Source organism: Eumetopias jubatus, unplaced genomic scaffold (genome assembly GCF_037043125.1).
Source record: "Eumetopias jubatus isolate StellerSeaLion01/CBP00866 unplaced genomic scaffold, mEumJub1_p1.0 scaffold_9, whole genome shotgun sequence".
NCBI classification, from domain to species: domain Eukaryota; kingdom Metazoa; phylum Chordata; class Mammalia; order Carnivora; family Otariidae; genus Eumetopias; species Eumetopias jubatus.
In genome coordinates, this window is record NW_028274815.1 from 20,384,552 (window position 1) to 20,405,361 (window position 20,810).

At 51.2% G+C, this 20,810-nt stretch overlaps 1 protein-coding gene across 2 annotated transcripts in view; it reads right to left on the bottom strand.

Annotated features, from left to right (window-relative positions):
- Window positions 1–19,088, bottom strand: part of ADCY3 (adenylate cyclase 3) — a 77,282-nt gene extending 58,194 nt beyond the window's left edge. For both annotated transcript variants that reach the window (XM_088026340.1, XM_028099424.2), the window contains exon 1: window positions 18,414–19,088. In XM_088026340.1, the coding sequence (XP_087882466.1) occupies window positions 18,414–19,088 (675 nt within the window). The remainder of the gene's footprint in view (window positions 1–18,413) is intronic.
- Between the last annotated feature and the right edge of the window lie 1,722 nt (window positions 19,089–20,810).

Sequence of the window (20,810 nt, forward strand, 5' to 3'; positions counted from 1 at the left end):
ATTGCCTAACAGAGCCACCCAATCCACCTTGCCTTTGATTAATATTTGCATGGGATATCTTTTTCCATCCTTTACTTTTAATCTATTTGTGTCTTTACATTTAATATGGGTTTCTTTACAATAGCTTGTAGTTGGTTCTTTCTTTGTTATCCATCTGACAATATCTGCCTATAAATGGAGTCATTGTATCACATACACTTAATATTTTCATCAATATGGCTGAATTTAAAACTATCATATTGATTGTCTATTTGCCTCATTTGTTGTTTCTTTTCCTGCCATCTTCTGATTTTATCATTCTCCTTTACCTCCATTATTGGCTTATGTGCCATACTTATCTGTTATGCTTTTTTAATGTTTGCTCTGATATTTACAATACACACCTCTAATTTACACTTCAAGTATTCCTTTACCTAAAGTATAAGAGAATTACAAAAGTATATGGTCATTTCTTCCCTCCTGTCCCTTGTGCTGTTGTTGTTCTACATCTTGCCTCTGTGTTATAAACTCCACAGTGCATTCTTCATATTTTTGCTTTAGACAGTCTTCTAAAGAGATTAAATGAGGAAAAAAGAACGTTATATTTTCCCACATATTTACCATTTAAGATCTCATTCCTTTGTGCAATCCAAATTTCTGTCCAGTACGTTTTTCTTTTGCCTCAAAAACTTTCATTAATACTTTCTGTAGTATAGTTCTGCTGGTGATGAATTTTCTTTAGTTTGTCTATAAAAAGGAAGTATTTCTTGGGGTGACTGGATGGCTCACTTGGTTAAGCGTCTGACTCTTGGTTTCAGCTCAGGTCATGATCTCATGGGTCATGAGATCGAGCCCCATGTCAGGCTCCACACTCAGCAGGGAGTCTGCTTTGAAGATTCTCTCTCCCTCTGCCCTCCCCTACTCGCACATGCTCTCTCGTGTGCACACTCCCTAAAATAAATAAATCTTTTAAAAAGTATTTTTAAAGAAATATTTAAGTAATCTCTACCCCTTGTGTGGGGCTTGAACTCATGACCCTGAGATCAAGAATCACATGCTCTTCCAACTGAGTCAACCAGGCACCCCCCAAAAAGTATTTCACCTTCATTTTTCTGAAGGATATTTTTGTTGGGTATAGAATACTAGGTTGATAATTTTTATCTTTCAGTTCTACTGTCTTCTGCCTTAGAAAAATTTCGGACCAGACATCTGCTATCATTCTCTTTCCTCTCTTTGTAATATGTCTTTTCATTTTCTTTCTGGTTTTTATTAGTTTCTCCTTATTAGTAGTACTAAGCAATTTGATTATGATGCACCTTGACGTGATTCTATTTTTTTTTTAAGATTTTATTTATTTGAGAAAGAGAGAGGGAGAGAGGGAGCACGAGTGGCAGGGAGGGGCAGAGGCAGACTCCCTGCTGAGCAGGGAGCCCAATATGGAACTTGATCCCAGGACCCTGGGATCATGACCTGAGCCGAAGGCAGACGCTTAACGACTGAGCCACTCAGGCGCCCCCATATGTGATTCTCTTTAGTTTTAGTTTTTGTATTTATTTGAATTATCTTGTGCTTCTTAAACTGTGGGTTTACTGTTTTGGACATTACTTCAAATATTTTTTCTGTCCTCCCTTCTGGGACTGCACTGCTCCCCACTGACTACAGAGTACAGTCAAGTCTATCTCAAATAGCTGTCTAGGTCTTCCACCTCAGACCCAAAACTACCTTCTACTTTTCTCTTACTATCTCACCCAATTCTCCAAAGGATCTCTGTTCCTTCTGTTCCTCTCTCTCTCTCTCTCTCTCTATATATATATATATATATGTTTATCCTCTAGACCACTGCTCACCAAAAATTGCCTCTGCCTCTTAATATAGAGCTCACAGTGGAATTCGCCCTTCATGGCCCAGCTCAGTAAGGCCTCCTCCATGAGCCCTTTCCCTATCGAGGCAGAAAGAGGTTTTTTTTTCTCTGTACCCTCACAAGTCTTGTGTGTCACAGTGGCCCTTTGAGGGCTTGAGGACATCCTTTCAATCAATTTGGGATCAGCCCCACCCTCATACCCAGGAGAAGAAAAGGTGCTGGACCCTGCTCTGTCTTGGGAGTAAAAGCAAAGAGTATGAGAGACTTTCCTGAGGGAGAAGCTGAGCAACAGTGTCTTATGAAGGAGTGAGTCAGGCAGCAGTTCTCTTATTTCCAAAGGGAAAAATGAGACACATTGCAGATTAAGTCAATTATTCTCAGCCAGAGGAAATACCTCTAAGGGTATTTACTCTCAGATCAGTCTCTCTCAATACAGCCTCTCAGGAGTTGGGGGGAAAACCGCACCAGCCTCTGACTTCCTTTTTATACAGCCAGGGGAGCAGGGGCAGGTAATCACATCCCAGGAAACCTCACAGCTCCTGGCTCCAGATCTCTGGGGAGAGTGCCCCGGCCCCAGGGCAGCAAATAATTCCCAAGATTGGGAAAACAAAAGCAAGATCAACCATGCAACTGAGAGCAGTTCCCCAGCAAAAATCTGAAGCCTGAGGCCACCCCAGTTTCACACTGGAAACTCTCTCAAGGCACAGAACTCCAGACCACCCCCTTCAAATGTGCCCACACTAGGTCACCTGCCTCCCCTCCATCCCCACCTCCTGTTCACATCATCGTCCTCACACAGCCACACGCTCAGTAGCCTTCCACTTGAATGAATTCCTCGTAACACCCCACTAACCCCTCACTCGCCCTTGTCACCCCATATCCCAATGCCCACCTACCCCTCCACCCCCAGCCCTCTGAAGCTCTCCCACCTCCACGTAAGTTCCTGGGACAGAGCCACACAGGATACTCATGAACAGACCCTCCATCTCCCGTTTCCTGTACCTGTTACAAGTCCCTGCCTCACCACATAAACAGGTGTCACGTGTTCATCAGCTCCCTTCTTTGAGGGAGTAGAAGAGTACTGGCTTGGGAGCCAGGAGCCTAAGCTACAGATAGGGGCTGTGACACCATCTCTGTGTGACCTCAGGCAAGTGACTTCCCCTCTGGGCCTCGGCATTTTCTCTCTGGAAACCGTAACCTCCCAAGGCCATCCCCACCTGGCAGAAGCAACATGCGAAGTAGGGAACAGAAAGCAGTAGGAACAGGATCCTCTTAGACACAAACCTCAACTCAATTTGCAAATTCCGCTCCAGCAAAATGCAGTTTAGCACCTCTCCATAGGGATACATTTTCTGGTTTAACATGGTTACAGATAAACACATAGTAACACTTGCATGCGAACAGGGCTTTGTGGTTTAGGAAGTACTTTCACTCATGGTCTAATACACTTTTTGCCACCACCCCGCCGGCGGGTCACCATCATCACAGCAAACCTACGAGGTAAGCGCTGCTCTCAGAGCTTTACCTGTGGTCCCTCACTCCGAGGCTTAATAAAGAAGGCACAGACAAGGCTAAGCAACTTGGCCAAGACCACAGAGCTGCTAAGTGGCAGATCCAGTCCTGGAACACCAGCATCTGGCTTTGCATTTGGCTCTTACTCATCAGGTATGTGCCCCTCTATCCTCCTCACTTAGGGAGGAGCAAACCAACCTCGTAACATCAAAGGGCTTGCCTAAGACCCCAGCACCCACAGAGGGCCACCCACAGAGTGTTTGAACTCAACTCCTGTTCCCTGACAAAACAGTGGTGAAACAGGCAAAGTCAGAAACACAAAGAATGTCAGCGCTTGCCAGAAATGTGGGTACTACAGAGCCCCAACTCTCCAGCAAAGCCCTGGGTGTTCAGCTCCTAGCCGGGTTCCCCTCCTCCTGGCTCCGCCTCCTTCTGCACAAACTGCCACCCTCTCTTTTGCCCTGCAAGTTGATTTGTGTTGATGCGGTGCCTCTGAGTGTCCCAGTGAATAAACCACTGGGGACCAGGGCCACAGCAGGTGCGTCTGGGATGCTGCCGTCCACCCCCGGCCACCCCCACCTCCACCATCAGCCGGCTGGGCTGGGCCTTGCTGCTCCGGGGGGACCCAGAGGGAGTCCTTGCTGTGTCACATGGAGGCTGGGAGGAGCAGCTCGCCACGCCAGCCTGGCTCTTCCTCAGCTCCAGGAGCAGCCACACCTACACACAAGAGGCGCCAGTGTGGACCTCGGGCAGGCCCTCCCGGCTGGAGGAGGAAAGGGCTGCAGGCCGCAGGTGGATGTCCCCACCTCGGGAGGGAACACGGTTGACAGACAGGAGCGGGTGAGCGTTAGCGCGGAGTTAGTTTCAGTGATTTGCATAAACGTATAAATAATTTCTCAATCCTAAATGTGCATATATTCACATAAATATGCAAATTCATAGAAAACTCTCTGGAAGTACACACACACCAACACTTGGCGATGGTTGCTTCTGGGAAGGGGAGCAGGGGTGGGAAGGGGAGCAGGGGCAGGAAAGGGGGGTTTTCACTGTTACTTTTTATAACTCCTGCCTGGGTCAAATCATTTCTTACAACAAGCATTTCACACAACACAGAGGAAAATCAATCTTCATATCTATCGATCTATAAAAAGAGGCCCAATGTTACCAGTAGGCATCCTTGAGGGATAATACCATGCGTAATATTTTTCTATACTATTTAGTATTTTCCAGGCTTTCCATAATGGGCACATTTATTACCTTTATATTAGATTGAGCCATATGAAATGTAATTACTTTTTTTTTTACAGATTGAAAGTGGTTGGATATTGGTGATTTCATGTGATTCAACCTAATAATTCATGCATCAACATTCAACAAATATTTATGGAGGGACTGCTCTGTGCCATGCCCATATTCAGACAATTTTTTTGCTGTTAATAAACCAAGCTGGGTGCCCCTTGTAGGCAGGACCCCAGGTGACTCATCGCTGTAGCCCCAGCACTTTGCACAAACATCGATCCAGAGCCATAGGTGTTTGGCTGAGTGAAAAGATAAATGACTAGCTAGATGGACAACAGACGCCCATCAGCAGATATACAAAGGAAATTATACAATCCAGGCAATCAATACCCCATGCAGCATCCCTGCAGGAAAAGAGGGCAAAGAAGGGGAAGGGTCAGGCTCTGGTTAACTTGGAAATCGTGCTCATCTTGGCTGTTCTGGTGGGTCACGGGGGCAGAGAAGCAACGGGGAAAGGAGACAGCATAGGGGTGTGCAGGCTGCAGAGGGTCATGGCCAGGGGCCGCAGGCAACCTGGGTTGGCAAACTCACCCTCCAGCCATGAGCAGCAGTCCCCAGCTGAATGGTCCCTTGGAATGGCTCCTCTGCCTTCTCCCCACTCCCTTAAACAGCACAACCTGCCAGGCAGGGGAACATTCCGACAGTCTCCACAGAGCTGTCCCACCACCCAGGCAACAGTGTCTTTCTCTACAGTATGCTATTTACGGAGACTCTAAATCTTTCTTGAAGGTTTGATACCTTAATTTTCTAAGAGTAGAGACCACCCTCGCCATCAAATCTTAAAGAAGAGCTGCAGAAGTATTGATGCCTCTAGCATGTGTGTCCTGCGACAAGGTAGGCTGGGCAGGCTCTTAGCAAGGCAGGGGACAATGTCAGTCAGCAGGAGCAGGCACTCCTGGGCACCGCGTTTCGATCTGCAGGCAGAAAGGGTCCAGGATCCCGCAAGGTCCAAGAGCCACGTCACCTGAGGACCTCTTGGAAAGGTGAGGTGGTTTCGGCTGAGAAGACTGGAGGCAGCGAGATGGCTGAATTAAAATACCGGAGGGGCTGCGGGACAGAACAGGAGGCAGGTGCGCGTCGCTCTCTCTGCATCAACTACAACCAGGAGCAGACGCTAAGAGAGGAAAGGAAGTGGCTCAAAAGGAAAGGCCCGGAGCGCAGGACAGCACCGAAGTGCTCTGAACGGATATTCCAGAGGAGTCGAGACCATCCATCCCTCTCTAAAACCTACTGGCCTTACGAAGCTGGCAGGATTCTCTCTAGAACACTCCTGCATTTCTGCTCCAATTATTGGAGTGTTTCCCCAGAGGCAGTTTAGTCCCAAACCTGGTTATGTCAGCTGTTTTTTGGTATCATATTTACAGAATTTAAATATAACCTAAACAGATAAAATTTGAGTTTTAAAAAAAGGCGATTTTTTCTAAGAAAAGTAAAGTGAGTATTTTGGAAAATTTTGAGTGAAGAGTTAAAAGAAACTGCTGATAAATTAGAAGTGAGCAAGATACCGGCAAAAATTTGGCAAAAAAAAAAGTCTTAAAAATATAAAACTCTGGGGGCAGCCCTGGGTGGCTCAGTCTGTTAAGCATCTGCCTTCGTTCGGCTCAGGTCACGAACTCTAGATCCTGGGATCGAGTCCGGCATCAGGCTCCCTGCTCGGGGGGAGCCTGCTTCTCCCTCTCCCTCTGCCTGCCACTCCCCCTGCTTGTGCTCTGACAAATAAAGTCTTTAAAAAATACATCTAAAACTCTGTACCCAGATTATTTCCAACTGACTCTTAATCCTCTTTTAAGGAAACTGGAAGTTACAGACAACATATCCTGACTATAAGGAACACCAGTGAGGGCACCTGGATGGAAAGGAAAGATCTTTTCCTCAACAAAAGATGATCAAGCGACCATACAGCTAAATGTGTTCAATTAAAATAATGTTAAATACATAAATGTATCTGTGTACAATTGCTTTGTGTGATCTCTGGATTTTACCGACTTTTTAAAAGGTCTACCTCATTGCATTCTCGTTTACAATCAGCAAGTGTGTATTTTGAGGAGTACTGACAAATGTATACAGCTATGGGACTACATCCACAATCGTGGTTCGGAACATTTCTTCTCACCCCAAAATGTTCCATTAGGGCCCATCCAAGCCCGCCCCCTTGCCCCACAGATGGTCCTGCCGAGGTGTCACAGCTCTTAATGCCCTGTATTGAGGTCATCCATTGACCACCATCCATCCAGGTTTTGCTTTTATTCCTTCTCACATACAGTGAAACTCACTCTTTCCGGTACATAGTCTATGTACTATCACCAGAACTTTGCACGTTCACTGACCAGCCGCCTGTCCCAGTCTCATCAGGTAAGAGCACTTTCACTGTGTTTGGATCTAGAAGACCTGAGATGAGCCTACACTGCATTTTCACTGTGTGGTCCTGGGCACTCATTTACCCCATGTCCCTGCTCCCTCTTCTCTTCCAGAGATAGTGCCAGAGACAAGAATATCAACTCAGAGTGGGTATGAGGACTAAAGACATTCAGCAGATAAAAAGTACTTTACAGATCTATGTAAATGTCCTTTATAACTAGTTTTAACAGCGTCTTCGGACCAATTAGGCGGTTCTGAAGGAAAGGGAGTTCCCCTGCCCCAGAGAAACGGAAGACTAGAGGATGAATTGGGGAGTCCACAGCCTGCAAGTTGGACCGTGAGCCCCATGCCCCTTTCCACCCCTAAGTCCAGTGAGAAGTCTTGTGAGGTGTGTCTCACTACTGCTGGTGGAGAGGAGCCGAGCAAGGCCACCCAGGAGCAGTCGGGATGTCCCACAGCCCCCAGGGTGCCCTTTATTCTCAAAGAAACCAAGTGCCACACGGCTCGAGTGAGTTGACCCCACGGAAAAATATATTTGATATGCCTCCCGTCCAAATCCGTTCTGGAGATTTTCTTCACTGTGTTTCCCCACCCATGTCCTACTCGTAATTCATTCCTCTCCAGATAGAGAAAGGCCACCGCTGTGATGCAAAACGAAACAAAAAACCGGCATCAGAATTATTCTTTGTCCTCACGGGAACATCTGAAAAGTCCGTTCCCTCTAATACTTATAAGGCAACAAGGACAACAACAACAAAATGGTCGCCGAGCTCCCCTCCCCGCCCCCAAAAGCGGGGCTAAGTGTCCAACGACCTAACCAAGATGCCCTCCAGACATCTGGGAACATGGAGCTGCTCTTCCCTCCCCTGGGATTGGCCCAAGCTGCTCTAAATTCCTCTCCATCAGAGCCAGGAATAATGACAGCACCAGCCGGGGCAGCAAGCATGGCTAGTGTTGGCTGGGTACCAGCCCTGCACAGGAAGGCCACGGACACAGGGCAGTGCATTTCTTCTCTGCACTAAACCATTTCACAGAGGTAGATGCTAGACAGAGAGATGAAATAACGTACCTAAGAGCTCACAGCTGGCAAACTGGGGAGCCGGGAGGTACTCTGAGTCAAATGAGTGAAGCCAGTGCCTTTATGGATTCCCGAAGCAGAAAGCTCATTGGCAGGCCAGTCTCCCGAAGTCCCTACACTAGTTTATAACTGTAGAGGTCAGCTGCGTCGGAGACCAGATGCTATGGAAGGGAGAGGAAATGCTCCCTAAAATGACCACGTTACACTGGATCCTTCCTGAAATAAAGAGGCAGGGTCCCAGATTTGTTCCCAGAGGCAGGCAGTATAAGCCACATTCCCAGTTTGCCGGGGGAGGGGGCGTAGTGTTTCCCAGAGTGCTCATGAAGGATCCACTATAATCACATGCAGGAGTTCAGAAAGAGAGCTGAAGAGGGAAATGTGCCCCTTCCTGGCAATCAGAGGGAGGCTGTGTCTAACAGAGTCGTCCAACACTGGGAAATGGGCCTTAGGGCAGCAGGAGCAGCTCCCAGCCCCGGCCTGAGAGGATGACCCATCCTCAGCAGCATGTGACGCCCCTTGTTCAGATTCCCCTTCAGGAAATTACAGATTTGGTTTCTTAGGAATTTGCGGTAAATTTGTACCAAATAACGGACATACATAGTATTTTCCACCTTGGGAGGATGGCAAGGTCCACCTACCATCATCATGCTGGTGACCAAGCCTTGGACTTATCTGTCAGTCTCTTCAGAATCTGGCCCGTGGGGATCGATCACCCAGGGCCCAGTCCCACTGAGTGGGAAACAGTCTTCCAGGGGCAGCCAAGAAGCCCAACTAGAGCCAACCCGGGACCTGGGAGAGGCAGCTGCCTGGCCTTATGCTGCCCGATCTGACTCATCTCACAGGGACCAGTCCTGAAAGGACATGGGAACAAGAAACCACAACCAGGGAAGTCTTGCAAAGGTTCAAATCCAGTCCACTTACTTTGGGGTTTTGAATGGAGGTAAAGGGTGGGGTGGGATTTCTTCTCAAACATGTCATTTTCTGTTCTGTTTACAACAAAGAAAGTGTTCTTGAAGAGAGGAAAGGGAAAAGAAAAGTCTTCATTATTAATCAAAGGAAATTTCTTAGCAACCGCAAAGAGGAATTTTGCTGGAGGAAATGGCTAAAAACCTGATCAGAGGAAGGAAGACGCACCAGACAGAAAATGGCCAGGAGGGAGCTCCAACAGTCCAACTTTATACCTAAAGAAACTAAAAGAAGAAGAAGAAAGCCCAAGGTGAGTAGAAGGAAGGAAATCATGAAGATCAGAACAGAAATGACAGAGACTGAAAAAAAAAATCAATGAAACTAAAAAAGCTGGTTCTTTGAAAAGATAAACAAAATCGAAATACCCTTAGCCAGATTCATCAGGATAAAAAGGGAAAGGACCCAAATAAAATCAGAAACAAAAGTAACAAATGACACCACAGAAAAACAAAGGATTGTAAGAGAACACTGTGGAAAATTTTATGCCAACAAATTGGCCAACCTAGAAGAAATGGATAAATTACTAGAAACATACAATCTTCCAAAACTGCATCAGGAAGAAATAGAAAACCTGAACAGACCAATTACTAGCAACAAAATTGAATCAATAATCAAAAAATTACCAAAAAATAAAAGTCCAGGACCAGATGGATTCACAGAATTCTACCAAACATTCAAAGAAGAGATAATACCTATTTTCTTCAAATTATTCCAAAAAAGTAGAAAAGGAATGAAAGCTTCTAAACATATTCTATGAGGCCAGCATTACCCTGACACCAAAACCAGCCAAAGACACAACAAAAAAAGAATTACAGGCCAATACCCCTGATGAACATAGATGCAAAAATCTTTAAAATATTAGCAAACCCCATTCAACCATACATTAAAAAGAACATTTGCCACAATCAAGTGAAATTTATTCCAGAGATGCAAGGATGGCTCAATATTTGCAAATCAACACAATACGCCACATCAACAAAATGAAGGATAAAAATCATATGATCATTTCAATAGATGCAGAAAAAGCACTTGACAAAATTCAACAACTGTTCATGGTAAAAATTCTCAAAATGAGTTCAGAGGGAACATACGTCAATGTAATAAAGGCTATACATGAAAAACGCACAGCTAACATCTTACTCAATAGTGAAAAACTGAGACCTTTTCTTCTACAATCAGGAACACCACAAGGATATCCACTCTTGCCACTTTTTTTTTTTAAAAGATTTTATTTATTTATTTGAGAGAGAGAGAGAGCACAGGAGAGGGGGGAGGGTCAGAGGGAGAAGCAGACTCCCCACTGAGCAGGGAGCCCGATGCAGGACTCGGTCTCGGGACCCTGTGATCATGACCTGAGCCGAAGGCAGTCGCTTAACTAACTGAGCCACCCAGGCACCCTCCACTCTTGCCACTTTTATTCAACCTAGTACCAGAAGTCCCAGCCATAGCAATCAGACAAGAGAAAGAAATGAGGCATCCATATTGGTAAGCAAGAAGTTAAACTATTTACAGATGACACAACACAATACATAAGCAGGGGCCTGGGTAGAAAGCAGGGTGGGGCATGGATGCTCTGTGCCGGGGACCCCTCCTCTGACTATTCCCTAGAGCTAGGCCCTAAGCCCTCTTCTCTTTTGATTCTATACACTTTCCTTGGGCAAAACTCATGTTCCCAATGGAGATGGGTGCCATTTAAATGCTGATGATTCCCAAATCTGGAACTCTAGCGATCTCAAGCTCCAGATCTTGAACATAGGGCCTGGTGTTCAATAATTACCCACTGAATAATCAGATAATTCTACCTGGATGTCCCATGGGCACCTCAAACTGAACTCATCTTCTCCAGCCTGTTTCCATGTTGCTCGATGGCCCTCCTGGCATCATGCCCATATGACCTCAACAGTCTCCTAATCGATCCTGGCCTCGCTCAAGTCCACCAGAATGATTCTTCTAAATGCAAATCAGATCCTATCTGCCCCTGCTTAAATTCCTTCAATGGACCTCATCGTTGAATAAAGCCAAAATCCTTTAGCCCTTCTGCTATCTAGCTTCTCTACAACTCGTCTCTCCAGCTCCTGTCATCCACTCATGCTCCTGTCACATAATAATGCTCACCAGTCCCAATCAAGTGAGAAACTCCTATGACTCTGCCTGGGAAGGCCCAGTCCCATTGTTCCACCTAGCAAACTCCTACTCATCCTTCAAAACCCAGATCAATGGCCAGCTCTTTAAAAGCCTTCTTGTTTTCCTAGGACCTACCTAGGAAGTAGGTCCCACAGCCTATGAGCTTCTTGAGGGAAGGGGCCAAGTTTTCTTCTCTGTATACCCTCACTAGATCAAGGCTTGCAGTCCTGATGAAATATTTGAGAGGTGGTGGAAGGAATGAAGTTTCTCCGTAAACTGGAGGAACAAGCAGAGGAGATGAGATGGTAAGAGCTCTAACTCTGCTCAGCCATTCTTAGTTATCAAAAGATAACTAAGGGGTTCTTTTATCTCATGCAAATCATTTTTGTCCAAGGAGGAGATCAGAATTAGGCCGACAGGATCTAGGACTCATTTTGGGGGCTCCTAAGAACCCTCCTCTGTTGCTGCTTTTCTCCTAGAACAAGTAGCAAAGGAGTATCAATTAGCACCCCCGAAAGGTTATATAAATCTTGCTTTCAAAAATTCTCAAATCACTTGGATTAACACTAGAACATTCCCATCTTGGATCTAGACAAAAATTTATCAAACTCTCCATGAGTTGATGAAGAAGGAAACAAAGGTAAAAGCAAAGCAGAAATGTAGGTTTTCAACATTTATAGAGTGACAGTCACAACCAAGGCACCACAAAGGGCTGAAAAGGAATTCTATCAGTCTTAATCTCTCCTTGAGACAAATGACAACCTGCTAAGACAGACAAATTCGACATGTTTCTGAAGCACCTACCTGAGCAAACTCCCACCTCCTGGGAAGGGAATACAAATAATAGAGCCAGGCTGCCAATCTGGCGGATGCATGGAGAGAAAGGGCTGGTGCTGGGGTTGTGGTTGGAGGCAGGGACAGCTTCCCCAGGAACTGGTGCAGTGCCCTGGACAGAGCAGGGCTGCACGTTTGACAAGAGAATGAATTCTTCTCAAGAACATAAGGCAAGGCAAAGCCCATGCAAATAAACTATGAGCCACTGTCTCTTTATGTGCAATGCAGTTTCTGAAACTTTCTGAAAATCTTAGAAACGATGGACTTCACAGAGAAGCAATGCCTTAAAGTTCTATACGCCCTGCCCTGGACCACTTCTCTAACTCTGGAAGCATCTGTGGTCACACGGTGCTTTCCGTATCCCACCCAGACTCATGGATTTCTTTCATCCCTTCTCCCCAGGCATTCGCCCGGTGCCCCCTGGTTTGTGGGGCCTCAGAAGACACTTGCCCTCCAACCCTTCCCTCCCTGATACGCACGTGCCACTCTCACATCAAGGGGTAGAATCAATTTCCCCTCATCTTGCATCCAGCTTAGCTTTGTGACCTGCTTTGACCACAGTGACCAGTCTAGCCTCTGAAAAACTCGGGTATTTTCCACGTTCTCTCAGAGACCACCAGGCCTGTGAGGAACCCCAGGCAGACCACACAAAGAGGTCACTCGGGGGGGCTCTGAGGCTCCAGACATGTAAGGCCTTCCTAGAGGGTTCCCACACAGCAGTCCGCTGAACGCCGATGGCGGAACACAACAGTCAAGTGAGTGACCCCAGCCAGTGCCTCGGAAACAGAAAAACTGCCCAGCTGAGCACAGTCAACCCAGAGACTGAGACAGTAAGCTATCGTGTTGAGATCATCGCAGCAATGGGTAAGTGAAACACACAGCCCGTGAACACATACATGTGCAGGAAGGCCACTGAGAAATGGGCCATCCCACGTTGAGTCTCCCAGAAAACCAAAACATCCAAACTTGTTTTTACCCAACTGTGACCAAGAAATGTTTTTACAATGCAATACCGCACCCCATCTTATATGAAATGTAATCTAGTATTTTCTTGATGAGCGGGTCATCCTTGCGCACATCAGTTATACGCAGTCCCGGAACGTGACAAAGGCTCCCGTAGCCCCAGAAGCTTGCAGGCTCTTGGTTGCAAGCCCCATTCAACCCCCAGACAGCTGTGCTCCTTGATCCGCGGCGCTATGCCCGCCCCTGGAAACACCTCGTCCTCCGCCACGTCGCTCCTTCGAAGGACTGTGAGCTAAGAAACCAAGGATCTTATCCCTACTGGATCTTTATCTCAACAGGTTCTGAGGAAAGATAACGAAGGGGTTCTTTTATGATTGCAGAAGAAAAGGAACTCTGGAATCCCACCGACCTGAGTTTGAATCCTACCCCGCCACCTGCTAGCTACGTGGCCTTGGACAAGTCATGTCACTCATCACACATTCTAGTTTACCCATCTGTAAAATGAAAACAATATCTACCTCTTGCTGGGAGCTCCTCGACTGAAACCCAGCAAGAGCTCAGTAAATGAGGGCACCCTGTGTATACTCCATGTTCAGTGGGCCTGGCCCTGAAGGTGGGTGTGACCCCTGAGCACACACATCTTGAGTGTTGGTCAGGATCATACCCGTGGAAGCCTACCATCGAGAGTGGTGGGGGGACATACATGTAGCCGCTCACAGGGCGGGCCTGGCAGAGGGGCAAGGGGAGACCCCAGCATGGACACTGGTGTCTGATCGGCCCTGCTGCTACCCAGTTACCCACCAGTGGTCCAGGCCTGGGCTCTGGTTTCCTCTCCAGGAAAGCCCACTAATGATAAAGTGCAGATTTAAAATAAACACAAGGGAGGGGCGCCTGGGTGGCTCAGTCGTTAAGCCTCTGCCTTCAGCTCAGGTCACGGTCCCAGGGTCCTGGGATCGAGCCCTACATCGGGCTCCCTGCTCAGCAGGAAGCCTGCTTCTCCCTCTTTCACTCCCCCTGCTTGTGTTCCTTCTCTGGCTCTGTATCTCTCTGTCAAATAAATAAAATCTTAAAAAAAAAAATAAAAAAATAAACGCGAGGGATTGGATACTCACGGCAAAACCTCAGTGAGGCAATGTGGTGAGAGGCAGGGCCGGCCAGCTGGCCGGCCCCCGCCCCACATGCAGGACAAGGACACACTGGAAAAGCTGTTTCCACACAGAGAAGGATCCAAAAAGGCCACAGAGAAACGTGACCTGGGACGGGATTGAGAGGGTGACTTGCTGCAAAGGTGTTTACATGTTCGATAATTGACTGTTCTTCCACAGTTAGATTTGATGCCTCCCCGTCCCCTTCTAGGCCTTTCCTTATTATTCGGATTCCTAAAACCTGCCCAGCTGCACACTCTGCACATTGAGGGGGGCGGGTAATATGACTGTTTCTGTCCCGCTCTGGGATGGCGGCAGAGGGCCGATCCAGGGTTGGCTTTGCTGCCCCCCCATTTCCTGCACCCCTCTCTTACCTCGATGCCTCTGGTTGCTCAGAACCACCCCCCCCACCGCCCAGCCTGCTGTCTTCCTGCCCCCACTCCACCCAGCTCCTGTTCCAATTCATCACATCTCATCTCTCACATACTCCCGCCATGGTCCCAACAGGAAAACTCCATCATGGGCTTCTCCCTCCTTGTGGCCAAATCCCAGGGGAAGAGAGAGGGGCGCCTCCTTTGATATTTCTGGGTCCCGCACTTCTTGGCACCTTTGCTCACCACCACCGAGCAGAGACATTTAGGGGCAGCCAGAGAGGCAGGACAGAGGCCCAGAGGCCCACATTCCACAGAAAGGGGCTTTCAGGGAAGCCTTGGGCTATGACCTGTCCCATCCCCTGCACCCACCTTCTCACCCACCAGTGACCCTCCGCAGTTATCTAGCCCCTCCATCGACCCTCAACCTCCCTGAGCCTCGGTTTCCTCATTGGTCAAATGGAGCCAGTAACAATCCAGGATCAAATGGGATGATGTATATAGAACCCTAAATTCCAGCCTGCCGATGAAGGCATCTGGAAGCATCAGCCCCTCCCACGATGCCCCTACTGTAGCTGCCTCCAGCCCCTCGAAGCCAAATGTTCATTCACGGGGTGAACGGCCTAGATCATTGGTACATGTGACGGGAAATTACACATCCACAGCTCTATCATGTTCTAATTTGTAAGTAAAGGTCTTAACAGGCTATTAATTCCAAGAGGAAATTTTGCTTCCAAATAGCCTTTCTGCTATGAAATAAAGCAATAAGGTATTTTGCAAATGTTGTTTCTTGCTCCTAACTTGTCACAGACTCTTTGCTTTAACAACCCCATCAGATGCTAATAGATCATGGGAGCATCAAGGGTCTCAGGAATGGCCACTGGCCTCAGGAACGCTCCCCATCCCCATCACCTTGGCTGCATTTTCTGCCCCCACCCCCATCTTCACCCATCAGCTGCTGCCTGGTCCTGCCCTCAACCCCCTCCTGCTCCATCCCATCACCCTAAGGGCAGTTTGTAGCAGTAGAAGGCAAGATGTGCCATAAGAGGCCTAGTGGTGCCAGGTGCCAGGACCCAGGACAGGGGAGGGACGTGGGGAAACCCTGCCAGCAGCAGCTTGCTCCCCCCAGGCCCAGCTCCCCTACACCCCAGTCTCTGACTGTGATGGTCTGATTCCTCTCATTCCCAGACCCTGCAGGTATAAGGCCCATACCTATTGCTCAGTCATATTCACTCATTCACTAATAAAGCCCCAGCAACACCCCAATCCCACACCCCACCTGACAGCCGGACTCCACCTGCTCTTCCTGTCAGAACCCCAACCTGCCTGCCTCCCATGAGGAGAGCCAGGGGCAGGCCGGATGGCTTGCCGCTGACATGTCAGGCTACTCTGGGGGTCCCCCACCATCCCTCTGTTGATCCTCACCTCCCATTAGAATGGAGCATGGGTTTGAGAGAATGAAGGGGTGCAGAGAAGGCAGCAGCAACAGAAGCATTCCCAAAGCCCCAAAATCCAGTGTCTGCTTCTAACCATGAAACCTAGTTCACCCCCCACAGGCCCAGGAGGGAATCCTTGGCTGGAACCAACAGGTAATGGGCAAAGAAAAAGAAAAAGAAAAGGGGAGGCTGCAGGCAAGAGAAAGAAAAGCAAGGAGGTGCTGGGGTCTGGAGTACGTGCCCGGTGTCACCCTAGCTGGGCATCTGACTGCCCCAGCCTCACATCCCTGTCCTCCAGCCCCTGGCCCATCCTACCCTTGATGGTGCTCCCCTCCCAGGAGGTAACATGGGCCCAGAGAAGCTGTGGGCAGGTGAGTGTTGCTTCATTCCACAGCTGGAGGAGCCCTGGATGCAGTGTCCTCACAACAACACACGCACACCTGGGCTGAGTTTCCACCACATCCAGAAATACGGAAGGCAGGGACTCTGTGACTTAAGGAAAACTTTGGCGAGTGGGCCTGGGAACCCAGGCACCTTTTAAAAAGTCACAGTAGTTCCAAACAAGTGACTCAAACTTCTGGAACACAGCCCACTGAAAGCCGGGGCCTCCCGCATTCTATCCCAGGCTCCCAAACGGACCTCGAGAGCCACCTCCTCTTTCCCCTCCATTCCCAAAACCACATCGAAGGCCCTGCCTCCACGTCAAGGCCATGCTCTCCTGGGATGCTAACATGGTTATCTTCTATTTACTTATTTCTTTTCCTGTTTCCTAATCTTTTTGGGTTTTTGTCTCCTCTTAATAGTGCCCACAGGACACCAGCAATCATGAGTTTAGCATCTGGGGCTCCAAAGGAGAGAATTTTTGTTTAGCTCCCTTAGTGGGCAGTGAGGCATACGGGAGACTCATGTGGTCCAGGGCCCCCCCAGCAGAGAGGAAAATGCCAGCAGTGACCGTTCAGTAGAAAGGAATGGTTCAGAGTCGGATCACAGACCCCCAAATGCTGCCATGTCCACCCGCCTGTCTGCCCCAAGCTGCGTTAATGATTCCAAGCAGAATGGTTCCTGCAATTCCTTCCCAGACAGCTCCCAGCAGGGCCCTTGACTGGCAGAAGCACAAGCTAAAGTCCACCAACCCAGAAGTCAAGACGGCAATGGCAGATCGTCACTTTATGTGAACAGGGCACTGGGAGAAAAACAAAGGAACAACCGTTGGTGTACCCACATGGTCCACAAGCACCAGCCCAGGGCTGGACTCCTGCAGAACAAAAGCACAAAGCTTCCTGAGCGAGGACAGTGCGTGAGCCAGAATGGAAGAACAGGAAGAATTTTGGTCCAAGAACCAGGAAAAAGTTAAAATAGAAAACCTGTGTTGTCGTCTAACCGACTGGGAGGCAATGGGACGAGCCCCACAGGGTTCTTGCATCAACTCCCTACAGCACCGCGGGGGCCCCTGGAGACTCAGCCCTCAAGCCCAAAAGACAAGGATGATGGCTTTGGCCGAGATGCAGCCAGCGTCGTGATAAAGTAGGACGGTCACTAACATGACTACTGTACCTGCCTATGTGGCCTTGGGCAGGTCACTTTTCATCTCCAGGCTCACGAATAAGGGAGGCAGCAGATAGGTCACAAGACTGGAATTTATTAAGCCCCACAAACGCCTCCAGATGGGTTACCGGATGAACGTGGATGCTGAGAATCACATCTCCCAGTCTCTACAGCCCCTCAGCATCTACAGGGTCTTGGCTCCTGGTCGGAGCACAAGGCTCTTCATTAAGCTGAGGCCCAAATTCCATCCCTTCCAGCAAAACACGTCCTCAAAGGACTAGTAGACCTTCCCCTGCCGAGGTGAGCACGACTGTCCTCGTTTGGGTCCCCACAGCACACCTCACATCATCTAAGTGCTCCACACCCCCTGAGCTCAAGCAGGATCTAGAGCCATCGCACCTTCGTGTCTCCTAGTGTGTCTTCACCCACATTCCCTCTGACCTTGGTAACCACCAGCAGACAGACAGTCCCCACTTGACAGAGGGGCACTGTGCCCACACAAGTGAGACAACTGCTGAAGCTAGCCAATGACAGGCTGGAGACCGCAAGCCAAGGGAGCTCCTTTCCCCACAAGAGGTCTTTCCGGAGGAGATCAAGGGCAGGGACCAGCTGGGACAATGGCTGCCCCTTGACCAGGCCTCGCGGGCCTTCCTGCCACCCACCTGGGCTGGACACAGGTGACACAGTGGCCCTGAGGCCCGATGTCCTGACATCCTCCACTCCCTCAGGCCCAGCACAGAAAGCTCTAGTGCAAAGCCAGGGGGTTGAGGGAGAGATGGTCTTCAGGCCCAAGCAGCTGAGATTCCCAGGGGCACCCCCACCACCCCAACACATGTGGACTCAAGGGCAAAGAGAACAGAGTCATCCCACCCCCGAAACCGGCACCACAGCGGATGAGAGCAGGAAGGGAAGCCCCTGGGCGGGACCCCGGTTGGGACTCACCTCCCTTAGCAAGTGCATGCCCCTCAGCCCGTCCTGCTGCTGCTGGGCCACGGTGACCCCCAAGACGAGCGTGTGCACGACGCAGGAGACCACAGAGATGACCACGATGGGGCTGAGGCTGAGCGGCAGCGTGATGAAGAAGGAGAAGACAAAGAAGGCCTGCCAGCCCACCGTGTCGCTGGCCGCGTGGGCTCGCGCAAAGTTCAGGCCCAGGTAGGAGAAAATCTGGGCAGTTATCAGCAGCCACAGCAGGTAGGGCACCACTTTCCGGGTGATGCGGTCGGGCAACAGCCCCTCTTTGCAGAGCACGAAGAGGACGGTGTCCAACAGCAGCCCCACCGCGGCCACGAGGAGGGGAGCCAGCTTGTCGCCGGAGAAGACCAGGGCACACATGACCAGCACATAGCAGTCGAAGAGGGCCGCGAACACCACCAGCACCAAAAGGGTCTCATGGCGCTGCCGTTTGAAGTAGGTCTGGTACAAGTTCTCCAGGGACTCAGGCACGAAGGTCAGCCGCATGAACCGCGGCAGGCAGAGGCAGGATCCCGAGTTCCGGACCGAGATTTCATGGGTTCGGCCCCCGCCACGGTCAGGGTCAGAGGGCAAGCTGACCGAGTACTCGGCGGAGTACTCGGCCGAGTATTCGGGCTCGGAGAAGCCCTGGTTCCTTGGCATCCCGGCTGCTGTCTGCTTCTACCGGCCCAGGAGAAGTGGACGGGGAACGGGGGGAGGGCTCTGCAATGGGCCACCTACCAGGGCTCTGGGAGTGCTGGGGAAAACCGGGGGCCGGCCACCTCCCGCAGCGACGCAGCGCAGTTCTCCAGGGCACAGGTAGCGCGGCTCATCTGGAACTTAGAAGGACCCGACTGAGTAGAAACACCTCCGGTGCTTCCTGCCTGTGGTTTCTCAGGACCCACCCCACCCCTCCTGAGAGAATCATTGCGCCACGAGGCTCCAGGACCAGAGCCTTCTCCAGCCACCCCCACGCTCACGCCACCGCCCGACCCCCCCCCCACACACACACACACTCGGTCCTGTCCTCGTCAGTTTCCTGCCCCCCCCTGGCCGAAAGGCCTGGCCACCTTCTCCATCCCTCGCACTCCGGGTCGGTCCCTCAGTCCCTGACTTCCTCACCTAAAACGCCGCCAGGCCCAAGCCTTAGAAACGAGATAAAACGTGCCCGAGAGCAGCCAGAACCATCCCGGGGATTCCTGAATCTTCCTTCTGTTTACTTCCTTTTCCCACCCAACCCTTGGCGGCTCGGGCTCTCCACCTCGGGGCACTACCTGCCCTCCGGAAGGCTGGCCTGCCCCAGCGTTTACCTGTGCGGGAACTCGGGAGCCGCGTGGTCCGGCCGGTCCCTGTGCGGGCTGCGGGGCTGGGTCACGCGTGTGGCGGGCGAGGGGCAGGAGGGCTCAGCGCGCCCCGGGGCCGCGCCGCCCCGCCAGCGCCCGCGTCCCCGGTCTCCGGTCTCCGGTCCCGGGCCGAGGCGCGAGGCCCCCGCCGTCAGGCCCGGGATCCGGCAGGGAGAGACGCGGGGCTGCCCCTCAGCATCCGCGGGCGCCCAGCCGCAGGAGGAAGGAGGCGGCGGGGCTGGAAAATCGGGGGACGCCCGCCCCTGGGGCTGCGGCTCGCTGCGCGGCCGGACCCCTCCCTCTCGCCCCCGCGCTGGCGGCGGCGGCGGCGGCGGCGGCGGCGCGGCTAGGGGCGCACCCGGGGCCCTCCCCGGCGGGAGCGCGGGCCGAGGCCGGGGCAGCCCGCCAGCATCCTCTGGGCCGCCCGCGCGCCGAGCGGAGCCAGCCGAGTCCGGGCGCGGCGCGCTGCACTGTGAGTCCCCGCGCGGCGCCGGCTGCTCCCGGGCCACGCGCGCTCCAGGCCCCGGGAGGCGGGCGGCGCCCCTCCCTCCCCGCAGTCACCGCCCTCTCGACGAGCGCGTCCCGGAGTTGGGGGTGGGGGGGTGCCCCGCTCCAGCCCCGCCGCGGGCGCGGGGAAGGAGAAGGGCGCGGAGGAGCGCGGGGGCGAGAGTCGGAGGGATCCGGGTGGCCCCGCGCTCCGGCACCGGGCGGCGAGCTGGCGGCGGCGGCTGCGTGGAGGCGCCGGGGCGGGCGGCGGGCAGGAAGGATGGGCGAGCGGACGCCTGCCCCGCGGCAGGCCGGGTCTCGGAGGAGGAGAGCCCGGGACGGGCCCTCCCGCCTCCCGCAGGTGAGGCGCGCTTGCGGCACCCCCGCCGCCGCCTCCTTCGCTGCTGCTTCTTTCTGGGCCGGGAGAGGAGAGGCCGGGGCTGAGGTTTGGGGACGCCTGCCCCGCCGGACGCGCTGGGCCTAAGTGTCCCCGCCCACCCTGGCAGCTCGAGCCTTCCGCAGAGGGACCCGCAGCTGAGCTCTGTTCGAGAAGGAA